The sequence below is a fragment of the Choristoneura fumiferana genome, chromosome 11 (assembly GCF_025370935.1).
Source record: "Choristoneura fumiferana chromosome 11, NRCan_CFum_1, whole genome shotgun sequence".
Classification (NCBI taxonomy): domain Eukaryota; kingdom Metazoa; phylum Arthropoda; class Insecta; order Lepidoptera; family Tortricidae; genus Choristoneura; species Choristoneura fumiferana.
Genome location: NC_133482.1, coordinates 10,948,549 through 10,963,710, shown reverse-complemented (window position 1 = coordinate 10,963,710; position 15,162 = coordinate 10,948,549). Strand labels below are relative to the sequence as shown.

The window sequence follows — 15,162 nt, the reverse complement described above, 5'->3', positions numbered from 1 at the left end:
CTGTGGTGTTATTAGCAGAGAAGCTAAAGAAAAAAAAATGTGAAATTAACTAGCACCGAAAATACAAAAAAAAAAAAATTTGGAATTGAAATAAAAAATACAAAAAGATTCCAAAAAACCAATCTTAATTTGATTGCTTAATAACGATATCTCTTGTCCGGGTGCGCGGTTAGTTCCGATGGAGTGCCGAAAAGTTTCTCGATGAGGGCTACGGCATAGATGTCGCTAGTGTCGCTGCTTAAGTGGCTAAATAAGAAACAACACAAGCTGAGATATGAGGTGCATAGGAGAAATTCGTGTCTGTATCGTTGTCCTGCGGTGGTGTAGCGGTATAGCACACGGCACGGAATGCCGAGGACCTGGGTTCGATTCCCAGCGCTGGTCTTATTTTTCTGGTTTTTCTGTGCATCTATATTTCAGTTTGTATTTTCGATATAGGTTTTACGGGATGACCGTAAAAGTAACAAAAAAATTTTGAATTGAAATAAAAAATACAAAAAGATTCCAAAAAACCAATCTTAATTAACTAGCAACCTGGCACGATTTCGCACGGATACAATATCCAAAAAAGTTCTTAATTTCAAAGGCACTTAACATTTTTCATTTCCATTTTCCAAAAACTATACCCGCGCGAAGCCGGGGCTCGTTGCTAGTATATGTACCATATATAAAAAAGGGTTATAAAAAATATCTACCTGATGGTGAAATCTGTAACGATCTAAGCGTACAGAGGGCGGGACGTGACTTTATTTAATACTATGTAAAATTTACAATTTTGGCGGATTTTTTTTTTTCAAACAAATATCGTCCATAAATGTCACTCCAAACCCACATCGTGCCTACAATATATACGCAAGCTAAATATTTACCTGAAATTTCGTGCTTGTTTTTCCTCGCCGTTTCCCACCAAATATTGAAGCTGCTCTTCAAAATGGTGCCTGTATTAATCATGCCACTACGAATCAAAGGGATTCTTTTCGATGACGAAGTCATATGGCAAAGTGATACTCTGATTTCCTGAGTTAGAATAGAATAGTATAGAATGTTTATTTGCATAGAACTGAGGCATAGAATAAGTAGGTACATCGGTGTTCTTAGGTGGTATGTGACAATAAAGTAACTTATTCTGCTATTTATACTAAATAATACTAGCATGCAAATATTTGGGTATTATTAAAACATATCTTGAGAGAAGAATTCTTTCACATTATAATAACATTTTTGAATAAAGATCTTAATTAGTGCATTTTTAAATCTATTTAGAGGTAGCTCTTTTAAGCTTTTAGGTAACTTATTAAAAATCTTTATGCACATGCTAAAACAGTTAAAGTTCTTGACACATCTGACGTCACGAAAGATACTACGGAAAAAGCTTCACACACATACAAGAACAACGCATACGTCGGTGATACTGCAATACCGCGTAACTAGCTTTTTCCATAAGGTATAATTTTCACTGTACTAACAGTACTAACATTGTACTGTTCTGACAATGATAATTATACCTTATGGAAAATGCTAATTACGCGGTATTGCAGTATCACCGAGGTTAAGTATTCACAAGAAACTATATACCTGCATAGGTTTTGAATGAAACACGAATGCGTTTGATCCTGTATAATTTACAAATCTTCAATAATATTGCAATGCCGCGTAACCAACAATGGCTGATTCCGCGTAACCCACAAAAATAGCAGAGGCTGGTAAAGGAATATAAACACAAAGATAATTATTTATTTTCAACGCTGCCCTGAAAAAATAGCATCTAGTCAGATATTAAGCTTCGCACGCGTAAACTATTCGATCTGGTAGTTACAATTGAAATTCCGGGATTTTACAAAATTCCTGTGGGAAATCCCAAAATTTATATCGTAATCTTCATTGAGGTGTTGTGTAAGAACAACTATCCCGTGGGAATATTGGAATAAAAGTAGCCTATGTGTTATTTCAGACATCCAGCTATCTACATACCAATTTTCACGACTCTAAGCCCAGCGTAATCTGGTGCGCGGCAATGAATGGGTAAAGAGCTTTACAGACTGCAATGCAAGATAATGAATAGATTTATTTTTCCCTGAATGGCAACACTGGCATAGATAATAGATCGCTCGTTTTTGGCTCGAAATTCGAACTTGTGATTTTATTTTGCTTAATATACAAAATGTACACACCCAATATCATATTTTTTCAAGTTTTTCGCGATTCCCAAGGTCAAAGAATCGAATTGCTTTAGAATTCTAGAGAAATAATGCGTTGTTTGGGAGAAACGTGTCAAAATGGTGTTGTAGAGCGCCATCCTGCTCTGTCTCGTTTTTTTTGTCCTGTTCTGGCGGTTTACTTTTGTATTATAGATTATTTAGCCACATTTTGTTACGCGGCATTGCAGTATCATCGACGAAATTCGAAAATTTATGAGCGTGTTTTGTTATTCTTTCACACTAAAACGCTGGGCAGAATTGAATTATATGTGTGTAGATAGCTGGATCTCTGGAATAACAATAGGCTATTGATCTTTATTCCTATATTCTCACTGGATCAGAACTACGTACCTATACTTATGAGTGCAAAATTAAAAATTATTACCGCTAAGACGAGACATAAAGTTTTCCACTGCTCTTTTTCGTGTAAGTGATTGAAGATCAAAGTCAAAGATTTTTTTTTTGTAAAATATGACTTCCAATAGGTACCTGCACAATTAATAAATTGAATATAAATGCACGTCTTGCCTTACATCACACAAATTCATCATAGCACATCATGATTTATTTTTTGAGAATTCCTACAGGAATTTAATAATATCTTAGAAGCCTAAAAATTCCTGATTTTATAAATAGAGGCTTAACTCGATTGCCAGATCTAATGGTTCCAATACGTTATATGCGACAAATAGAGCTATTAAATTTTTAAGCAACAAAAAGTTGCCCAATGATTCTGACCAAAAACCGTAGGCCTGATCAATTATTCACACACAATCTCCAAAAATATATAATGACTCATTGTGTACTTGATAGATGAAGTCAGAACATCTATCAACATGGCCACGCCACGACGTCCACAACAAATGTTAATTAGTGCCACTTACACCCGCAATCTAAACGCGCAACATATAGAAATTAAAACTATTGTTATATTATTAATTTATGGACTCTACGGTCTTACTCCCAAACGGTGATGAGTTTAATTGGACTTGTGCTTAACTCGAGTGTTGGTGGCAATAAGTGTTTGTCATATGCCCGGCGCCGTTGGAAACTTGCGTTGACATTGTTCATAACTTCTAATACTTTCGCAACTTATAACTTTGCAATGTGGTAGTTGTCACAATTAAACGATAATTCGATGATGCAACTCTGGTGTAACACAGTGTAAAACTTTGTTTTAGTTTAGCCCTGAAAACCAGATTAATTTTCAATCAACCGTGAAATAAATTTTTTATTTCCTTTAAAACAAATACATTTTTACTCAATTTCGTTGGCCACTAGGTAAAAAGGTATTCAGTCCGTCAGTACACCACTGTGGACACGTTGAAAAATTTCCCACTTTTTACTTTTTATTTTTTTGATGACTTACTACACATTCTTAAAGAGTTACTGAATATGTCACTCGATACCCAATAAAATTACCTAAGTACAGTCCGTCAGTTAGATTATATCACAAAATATCGTGCAGAGCGCGCGTTGAAATAAAAGACGGTCGTATTGCTGGCCAGCAGCCTGCAAGGTTGTATGAATTAAATCTCTTAGCAGGCCGCTAGACTGACCGCGCGCAAGCTGCCGAGTCACAGAGCCTGCAGCGCGATACTTCTCAGCCTATTATTTGTAACACAACGTCAATATTTCATGTCATGTTTGAGAAAACATTATTTGGGTGCACAAATGCCCCCGCCAAGACGAAAAAAAAAGCGGAGCACTACCTATCTTTTCTCGAACCGTTTCGTCGTATTATTAGTTCCATTTATTTATTCGTTTTTTAAATTTCTATTACCATTCTGCCAGTGACATCAATCATATTTTCATTTTTCATGTTACTTAATGCATAACATAAGACTTATCTGTTTGATATTTTACATACAAATATACTATGTACAAACTTATATTTATAATTGGGGTATTATTTTTTTCTGTTAATTAAGCATTAAGTAATAAGTCATAAGTCATTTATTTGCAGAAAATAGTGTACAATTGCATAGTGCATTATTGAAAACAAGTACTTAACATAAATAATTCGGTATACAAAAACACAGAAAGTTATTGTTAGGCATATTTTTTTGGCCAAACACGTGTAACTTTTTTAGGTAAATATTATTGGTATCTAGGTAATTTTTTTCTTGATTAAGTTGCTTACTTTTTTGCTGACTGTACATTTCTCGCTTTTCATTGTTATTCAAAAGGAGACCTGGCTGGACCACCAGAATTTCACTACTAGAAAACATGTAAGTAGGTATTGTTATAGTTACACAAAGTACCTACAGCAAATTTCCCCTCAATCAGATACAAAAAAACCGGCCAAAAGCGTGTCGGACACGCCCAAAATAGGGTTCCGTAGCCATTACGAAAAAATCAAGTAATATTTTTCTAAGGAGTTCCTCTTTTATACGGAATCTTCCAAGTTTAGTATATTTTATACCTTAGGCTCCTATTTAAGAGTAGGTAAAACTACTAATAATTCTCAAGCAAACTTTTTGTTTTTCCTTTTTGTACAATAAAGAGTATAAACAAACAAACAAACTTAGCCGTTATAGTTTTTCTTGAAAGTTTGATATACTTACTACCATCCTGAATTTTTTCAAATTTTTCCATCCACCGGTTTAGATTTAATTAAAATTTGCACTTTAAAGTTAAATATTTCGCAAAAAAATCAATAAATCAAAAAATCTTTTCAGCAAACCCCTAATGGTTTTATAAGACCTATCCAACGATAGGTACCCCACACTATAGGGTCGGATGAGAAAAAAATCACCCCCACTTACCTACGTCTATCTATATCCTAAAAAAAAATTTTTTTTTGTTTTTTATTGTACCATTTTGTCGGCATAGTTTACATGCAAAATATCAGCTTTCTAGCATTGATAGTCCCTGAGCAAAGCCGCGGACGGGCAGACAGACAGGCAGACATGGCGAAACTATAAGGGTTCCTTTTTTACCATTTTGGCTCCGGAATCCTAAAAACTGTCGGATTTTTTTTTATTTGGAGGCGGACAATTTACATATTACATACGCGCATACGAAAAACTTGAAAAAAAACTAACCTCGAACCTCCCTTGATCACCTCTTTTGCATTGCACATTTTCTCACTAGTTACAGAAAACACTAAGGTAGCCCCGAGCATCCATAGCCATGTCAAGAAGCGTTTAAGTGCCCGTACGTCGTCCTAGCACGTGAAAGTGACACCGAGTGGTGTCACGCGCACACTAGAACACTTCAACCAATTAGAAGCACATTCTTCTTGTAACATGCAATAAACTGAAAACAATTCTGTTTCCACCTATTACGGCAACGCAGCGCAGATCTAATTTGGGTGAATATAAGAACAATATAATCTGACGACCGGATGGTCAAGTGGTTAGAGAACCTGACTACGAAGCCTGAGGTCCCGGGTTCGATCCCCGGCCGGGGCAGATATTTTTGTATGAATAATATGAATCCTTGTTCTCGGGTCGTGGATATTTTTCACTTCTCATGCTTTAAAAGCAGGTCAATATAGCCATACGAGGCGGGAGTAAAGTTAGTACTTTAGTCCCTAGGGAGTAAAAGTAACTATTTTTTTTATTTACTTTGAGTGATTTAGATAAACTCAAACAGCCAGTACTTGCAAAAAAATAAGATTGTGTGTGGACCATTTTTCGTGACGCAAATGTTACGTTCTTAGTCTACGTGGTCTTAGTTCTATGCTTTTCCCGCATAGAAGGTGGCGCCATTCTATTTTTTCCAGTTTGTGTATGGACCATTTCGCCTATGCGATTTTGTTATATCTGTGTCTGGTTGGAAGAAATCGAAAAAATACTTACCGCGAAATCTTTGAAATTGTTGTAGAGCTTAAATCGTAAACGATTAAAACAAATTGATTATTCTCATAATGTCGTCAAGTGATAGTGAAAATTATGATGTCCAGCAAAAAGCAAAAGACATAATTGATATTAATCTTGTGCCGCCGAAATCTAGAAAGATTTATTTTTATTTTTTGATTGAGTAAATCTTTTTGTACTAAGCTGACTATTTGTTTCTCGCAATCGAAGTGAAAAATAGAGTTTTCACCTCGAGACTAAAAGTAACTATAAACCCTCGGATAAATAGACTAACCACCTAGGGTATATTTTAGTCCCTCGATAAAAAATATACAATTTTTACTTTAGTACCTTTACTTTACGCCTTCTGATAATTTCATACAAAAGATCAAACACGTAGTGACAGCGAGAAGGTAAAGTGTAAAGATATCTTTGGAATTCGACTTTACTGTACAAATACAAATTCTAGCTGTCACTTAAGTATAAAGCGACGCTGTAACTAAAGGACTTTGGAGTTCTGCCAAGTTACTTTAACTATAACTGATATCCAACCAGCCGTCAAATCTCCTGTTAGGTAAAATTTTGATTACAAATTAACTTACCATCAAAAATGTATTTAACCGGAGAGAGTTAGGCACTGGTTATAGTTATAAAAGCTTGTTGTAATTCACTCTCTTTGTGCAGTAAGAAGTAACTTTCTCGGATTTACAGAAAAAAAATACAGAACAAGATGGAGTACACAAATCTAGAGAATGACCAAAACACATAAATTCCGACCTTGATTAAAGTTCAAGGCGTGTTCCAACAACGACGTCTCTATGCAGGAATGTGTCACAATTTCTTTTCTATACTTGCCGTTAATTAATTCATATTAAAGTTTCTACAGCCGTTATTATGCTAATCTCAGTTTTACAAACAATAGTAGTTCGTGACTCTGTTATCTAATTCGATCTTAGCTCATAATACGGGGATTATCGCTAAAGCGTTATGCTTACTTTTAATATAATTATTACATTGAGATTATAAATATCTAAATGTATGATAATTTATTGGCAGAGCATAGCCTGCTAAAATGATATCTGTTTTTGTATGCTTATTGTGGAAATATCTAATATATCAATGGAAAATAGTGAATAAATTTCCAAATAAATTCAGAGATACTGTCATGCTAAGGTTGTTTCCGTATCAAGCTGCTGCTGAGCGACTTTGCCGATATACCAATTCTTAAATAATGTCTAATGAACCTACGAGAGTTAATACTAACATGGTTTTGTGTCTTTGTTACAGTGCTACGTCCACAACAGAGATGACGTTCAGAGGTCTAAGGTAAACCTCTCGTAGGCGCAACAAGCACTAGATGCACAGAGCGCAGCGCCCTCCGCCAATGAGAGAGCAGCGTGGGAGCATGGATGGACCATAGGATGCGCGTCACCCCGGCGCTAATACTACTGCTGCTGATCTGTACAGACGCCCACACATTTTCTCCTGAAACTGACGGTCCGTATTAGTATACGTAAACAATTAAATATCTAAACGGGATTATCTACAAACATTAACTAAAAGCTGGCGAAAATCTATTTCCCTTCGTAATTAATTAATGTCAGTTCACGACCACATTAACCCATTCGCCGCCTGTCAAGTAAACGTTCAATTAACAGCTCTACTTTCGTAATTATTTTACTATTGAGCTACGCATAAGCAAATGAGACCTTCAGTGTGTCCGTCATTTCGATATAAACAATTTAATGATTCAGTCAATTGAAAAGAGTGGTCAGCTAATACAAGAGTTAACGAGGCTGTCAAATCAATTGATCACACATAAACACAATAACATGATTTCCCGTGGTTTAGGCCCGGTGGTGAACCAGGAAGCCATCGAAGGCCACAACACAACACTCCATTGCGATTCGGCTGTTGAATCGGCGGCCGATGAACTCATGCTGCTTGTCTGGTACAAAAACGATGCGCCAATCTACAGGTGAGTCTCAATTACCGTTGCTAATATTCAAAGTATTATTCTTGGCAATTTTTCGGGTTAACTTACTATACTTGGCAAATGAGCATACAAATTATACCCTCTGACCGGTTTCTTAAGCCAAATTAACAACACCGGTTGTAAACTTTATGAGAGCTTGTCTAATCATAAAGATTAGCAATGAATTTTAAAGCTTATCACTGTACCTGATTTATTACATCATCGTACATCTCCAAGGTATGAGATTTCTCCACACCGAAATGGCTGGTAATGTAGTAATATTCCATATTTCCACTAGATTTCATAAACAAAGCTGGGATCGAAGCGTATTTTCAAAGTACGAGTAGCTCTACATTACGGGGTTACGATATATGATGTGATATATCAGTCAAGCCCCGCAGTGTGCTACCACTCTGGTTATTAAACTTGTAATGCGAAAACCCAGCTTAAATGGACATAATCATCGTTTGAGTACCCTGCCGTTTAAGAATTTTATATGCAATGAAGTCCATTGAAGAGCGCGTTATTTATTTCACTACCTTCACTAAGACTGATTATAAACAGAAGCAATCAATCAAAACGTAATTCGCTTTCGGGTTAACAGTTACGTTACGAACATTGGTTGCGTATAGTGTCCGCGTAGAAAATCTATTATCGCCTGTGTCACTCAACTTAACGTCTATTTAAAAACTTCCAAATTTCACCACGAGTATTTTCACTACTTCCGCCATTCCTAAGTGTATCTGGAAGGCATCAGGCTGACACGAAGCTGATCTCTATCGAGGCAAGCATTTCTTCGATCACTCGTACAATTTGTTATATCTTTGATCTCGGCGTTTGACACTGTATTAAAGTTTATAGCTCGCTGAACTAATGGTAAAACCTGTATCATTGAGATATATGATTAAATGTGAAACACGTTTCGCAGGTTACGTAGTTTATTTATAATCGTGTTTATATACATAGTGTAAGCGGGTGTGAATAGCGGACAACTAAATGAAGCAGGTCAAGATATGCGCTATAGGCAATGATGTACATCGAACCACTCGAAGCATGACCCACCGTGGAAAGTTCCCACAATCTCACAGATTTTCCTCGAAAATCGAAAGAGATTTTTCCGAACTGCGATTTTATTATGACGTGTATTGCAAAGGAATTCCACAGTGAATCATGATACAACTGTTTCGACTGTACATCGGAAAGAAACCTGCTTTTAGTAGGTACCTACTACTTTTCAAGAAGTGAGTACACCATTTAAGTGATAAATTAATCAACAAAAAGTTTGCTACTTAACCGGTTTCATCTATGTCTATCTTATCTATGCTGTTATAAAAAGAGGTAAAATTCGTTTCTGTTCTTTTATATATGGGCATACATGCCTCTCCCTGGAATTAATGAAGCCTATTAAAAAATCTTTCTCTTGTACTCGTGTGAAGTTCCCAATCCGCACTGGGCCCGCGTGGGAACTATGGCCCAAGCCCTCTTGTTCTGAGAGGAGGCCTGTGCCCAGCAGTGGGACGTATATAGGCTGGGATGATGATGATGATACTCGTAACAGTCACCAGTACCAATCTGACACAACAAGCGTGCATAAATATCTGATACGACTCTATTTCTAGGGCCGGATATTTTTGCACGCTCCGCTGTGGCAGATATTAATGCTGGTGACTGTACATAGCAAGATACGCTATCTCTGGTTAACAGAGGAGACTTTTTTACACTGTGAACGGGCAAAGTTTCCGCGAACACAGGCACAGTTGCAGGCAAAAGCTAGTTATTCCTATAGTTACGAGTATTTAGGTTTACTTGTAGAGTAACTTAGTGCTATTTAATTTTTATACTGACGTAGGTAATTTTTGTTTATTGTTGGTATATAATATAGTGCGTTAATAAATATCTTATTTCACTGTCATAATTTGGTGTGCAATAATACTAATAAGTATTGGTGTTGCTAAATCAAAAAGATTACTCCTAAATCTTATTTTTACGAGATTATCAAAATACGGACGCGGCATAAGTACCTTCGCATAGGTATGTCAAAGCTCTTCAACTCACATCTTATTAAAAAACTTTCTGTAGCCCGATAATTAATTAACTCTCTGCAAAAGTGGGTTGTTAGGCCTTATTAAGAGTAATGGAGACTTGAGTTTTGTTTTGTGTTTTGTTGTTTTGATGACGACATCGCTGGTAAATCAACACCAAAACTTTAGTAGGTAGCGTAAAAAGCCCCCCGGGATATCACAAAATGACGCGTTTTGTGCAGCTACAACCATTTAAACATGGATTTTACCTGCTTTCCTGTTCCAACAAGGTTTACTCTTAAATAGTATCAAAGTGACTAACACATCATTCTTAAGACGTTTTAACTTTGTTAGGTACATGTTGTCAACCTCAAACGGCTCTATATATTTGGATAATATTTGATATGTAGATAGCTGAATCTTCGAAATAACAGATACTTTTGTACTTAACAATACTTTTTTTATGTAACATTTTTGTACAATAAAGAGTATAAACAAACAAACAAACTTTTTATTCAGATCAAGAAAGTTATGTATACACTGGAAATAGTAAGACGAACATTGGTTTGATTGCAGAAAAAATGTCCTCGAATTATGACATGTTTTGCATTTATAGGTTTAGGGAATCCATGCTGCGTGTGTTGCCTGTTTTCTGTATCGCTTATTATTTCTGGTGTACAATAAAGAAAAGAGTCATTGTATTGTATTGTTGTATCACAATGCTAAAAATAGATAAGTAACAAGCAAATGTAAATAAACTTGCCTTCAGCTCATATTTCGGCGTGAAATCTCCAGTGTGTATGTAAGCTTCTTTATTCAGATATTCCCACGGGATCGACACTCGTGCATATAAAATCCCAAAATTGTACAAGTGTATTTTTCTGACAACGTACCTAAACGGATCAACGGCGTTATTTCCAGGAGTTCTCAACTATTTTTTTTTTTTCAGTTACGACGCCCGCTCTCGCTCTGAATGGTCCAGCGAGTCGTTCAACACTACGGGCAGACTTAAGGCTAACATTTCCCAGCAGCCGACTACTCTGACGGTGTCCGCTCTCCGGGAGGACGACCAGGAGCTTTACCACTGCAGAGTGGACTTCCTTCTGTCGCCTACGCGGAATATAGGAGTCAATTTAACAATAGTCGGTGAGTGAATGATTATTTTGGTATAATTAAAACGAGGCATACCATACGGCAATATTCCAACGCTAGAACATACAATTCGCTCAAACAAATAGGTAACTATATGTAGCATAGGACCCAAAAGTATAAAATTTATTAGGGATATTGGCTTTCGCCAGAATATTTTTCTCATGTGATCTAATTTGCAATTGTTTCATGGATGAACGTTTTTTTTTCTACATTTATCTCCATTAACCAACAATTCCAGGATATGTTATGCTATTAGGTTACGATACTTTCCATTATATATACAGTTGCTGAAAATATACTTCCAAAAGGTTTTGTATATTTTAATTGCAAGAACTTAAAAATCATTTTTTTTTTCAATGCTCTTTTGGAAGGCAAACTTTGATATTAAATTCAACTAGATACCTCAACGCGTTCCTAAGAAAAAGGATTTTGGATGAAAGAACGAAATAATCATCTTTCGGGCAGTCGACTAAAACATTTATTCGTGACATAACATTGAGAAACAACTAGAAGATAACAATAAAAAATACTCATTATGTTCACGAAATGGTCCCAAATCAGCATAATTATAATTTTGACATAGAAAGTCATAGAAATATAGACAGTCAGTCAAACTGGCAACAAAGTGACCCTGTGAGAGTTTATTTTTTGTTACGGAGTCCTAAAAACATGTCTGCACGTGCCAATACAAAATATTCCATTAACAGATAATTCAAAGCGACGCGGCCGTGACCGCGAAGTAGTTTTTTGGCCTGTGAAATAACGGACACGGGACCACCAAAAGCGCCCCACTGTCTAACGAAAGTTAAAGTCAAATACACAGTCGGGACCCTCCCATTAACGCCATGTCCGTATAATTACAACTCATTAATAATTTAAAAATTATACAAGAACTCTCGACAGTTATTACATCAATAATACGAATGAATATCGCTTTTTTTGTACGCGCAGGTGCTTCGGAATGTTATTCCGGAAACGAATTGGATTCATCTAGTGACTGATGTTTATTTACGGGTCGGTTTGTTTGATTTGTACGATTAATGTTTTTAGCACTGCTGGTAATTGAAACTTTCATGTCAAGAACTAATAGCTCTACTTTTAAACTTTGTGTTGAGAGCGATTACCGTATAAGGCAGTGAGATTGACAAGGGGCGATTTTTAAAGAAGTTTCGATATTATATAGTTTACACGCCTTGGTTATCTAATGATAAGAAAATGAAAAAAATGAAAAAAAAATATTACCAAAAACCAGAAACAAATTTAAACATTAATTCGGCGACACTCACACTAGGGAAAGACTGTATCGTGGGAGTCAAAACATACAGGGTTACCCTAAAAAGCGCAGCTTGAAAGAAACAGAGACACTGATGTTATGTAATAATAATAGTAATAAGTATATCTTAACTAAGTTACTTACTAACTTAACTTCGTCTTGATTCTAATCGAAAAGTGAGTTTGTATGTTTCCTTAAATACTCTTTTACTTCCTTTAATGATATTATCACACATATACCTGTGTGGTTCGTCTGGATTATCACTTAGGGTACTTTTTATTTCGGAAAACAATGAAACCATGTTTCAGAAGTAGCGAAAAATTGTGCTGAATTTAAAATACCATTTCACATTATTATTCCTATTTATAACTTCGATAGAGTGTATTGTTTAAATGGTATTTTCACGGATATATATGGTCCCCAGCTCTCACGGTAAAGCGATAAATAAATTCTTCACAGACAAAATCGCGGGCATCGGTTCTACGTTAATATGATAATCATCTGCTAAGAAAAGTCACACGATTGTATAACAACGCTAAAATTTACTAACTTGACCCCGATTCACGCAAAATCATCTAAGTATTCCATTTAGTTTTTCTAGATTTTAAGTTTTAAACTGTAGGTGATCGAAATCTGGTGCAATTCATATTTGCTTTCATTATTTTAGTATTACAAATTTGCAATTTTAAGCGGGAATGTCCAAAAACTTTGCTCCAAGAGGGACGGTCGGGCCAAAATGATTTGCATTTTAAAACAGCGGAAAATTAGAATGCTTGCTCGAATATGTGTAATTTTCTGCAATTAAAATATATGTTCTTACAGCACTACCGAATATTATGCAAGGTCTCTAAATCAGAGAATCGTTTTAAATATTTCTATTGATAATTCAATTATGAAAGTGTCATAATTCATTAGGAATTTGTAAATCACATAAAGTATTGAAATGAAATTACAGCTCACTTTTGTTGGATTCTTAATAGTATTTTTTTCCCGGGTTATTTTTAAACTTAACGTTATTTACATTATATATAGCGAAATTATCACAGATTCTCATATATTACAGGCGTGCAGAGCCTGAATGCTCGCCACTGTCCCAATAATTGTCATCTTTCACAATAAAGTCACAGCAGGGTGCCATTAAGTGGGGTTTAACGTGTCGAGCACACGGACGTTTACCTGAAAACATACAGTCAGGAAAAATCTTGTATTAAATTACATTTTAATCACAAACTTTTTTCATTTCAGTATTACCTAGCCCGCCTTTCTTCTTCGACGAAGTCGGAAACAAAGTCGAGGAAAAGATCGGCCCTTACCACGAAGGCGATACATTAGTACTGAGCTGCCTCGTCATAGGAGGTAAGACTCATTCATCAATCTTCCATCAATCAATGTGTGGTCTAACCAGTTTGGAGTACAAGCCTGCTTTTAAAGGAGCACGCCGGAAATGATCGGTTCGGAGACAGAAATGTACATCATTACGCGGTCTCTGTAAGGTAATCTTGAACAGTTTTTTAAACAAAGAACGTCTGCTATGCTTTTTTGTTTCATTAGAAGATTCCTTTAGCTCTCTTGAAGTTCTTCATATAGTAATAAGACGAATAGAAAAATGTTATGGTGAGTCGCATTAGCATTCATAGCATCGTCGCATGCGTCGCATAGCATCGATGTCGCTTTTTTAGTCCTTCTCGTCAACGCGCACGCGTTTTTTATGTTTCATAAATTTACCACGATGTCATTTTTAGGGATTCCCAAGGGCACATGTATTTGTTTGTTGTGTCTTCGCCTTTAAACTGCTCAATGGATTTAGTATTTAGATAGCTGGATGCCTGGAATAACACAAATACTACTTTTTATCCCGATATTTCCACGGGATCGGGGTAAAATCTCGAAATCTCATCTGCTGGGTTTAGAGTCATTAAATTGGGCACTGTTGTTTATAATGTACTGTCCATAAAGACCATGATGTAATCCCCACGGTTTAGTACAATCCAGGAATTTCAATTCAACTGCTGGATCTAACGATTTACGTACGCGTGTGAGGCCGCGGGTGAATACTAGTAATTAAATAGTTCAATGGTTCTTATTATTAGAATAGAATAAGTCTTTATTAGCACACTGAGAGTAAAAGATACAATCCATATACTAATATTATAAATGCGAAAGTGTGTGTGTTTGTGTATATGTTTGACCGTCTTTCACGTCGAAACGGAGCGATGGATCGACGTGATTTTTGGCATAGAGATAGTTTATGGGCCAGAGAGTGACATAGGCTTCTTTTATCCCGGAAAAATGCACAGTTCCCGAGGGAACAGCGCGTGATAACCGAATTCCACGCAGGCGAAGCCGCGGACAAAAGCTAGTATTATTAATAAAAGGAAGATATTTTCCACATTATACGTACAAATAACTACTATAACATAACTAAGCGTGATATAAATGGATTGAGCTCAGCGTATGCTGTGGATGCACACAGAAGCGTGCATGCACACAGCGCTGATTTACAGCCCAACCCTTTACACTTGCTGCATACCTTTGTTTTTCTAACTGTGGGTAGGTTTGGAGGCTCCGGCGTCTTACGTCAAAGTCGTAAAATGTCCTGTGTCGAAATTGCGTCCACATCGTAAGAGGTCCATGTCTTACATCGTCTAAGTCGTGCCACGTCCAAGTCTCGGGTGGTCCAAATCGCGAAATGTCAAAGTAGTAAAATGTCAATCTTTACTAATGTCTATGTCTCGGACGG

At 36.3% G+C, this 15,162-nt stretch overlaps 1 protein-coding gene across 1 annotated transcript in view; it reads left to right on the top strand.

Moving 5' to 3' along the window:
* The window catches only part of LOC141432787 (B-cell receptor CD22-like), a 98,227-nt gene that overhangs the window by 66,111 nt on the left and 16,954 nt on the right, over positions 1-15,162 (top strand). Inside the window, exons 3-6 of the mRNA XM_074094547.1 lie at positions 7,289-7,498; positions 7,853-7,979; positions 10,947-11,143; positions 13,668-13,778. Of these exons, the coding sequence (XP_073950648.1) occupies positions 7,411-7,498; positions 7,853-7,979; positions 10,947-11,143; positions 13,668-13,778 (523 nt within the window). The 5' untranslated portion in view covers positions 7,289-7,410. The remainder of the gene's footprint in view (positions 1-7,288; positions 7,499-7,852; positions 7,980-10,946; positions 11,144-13,667; positions 13,779-15,162) is intronic.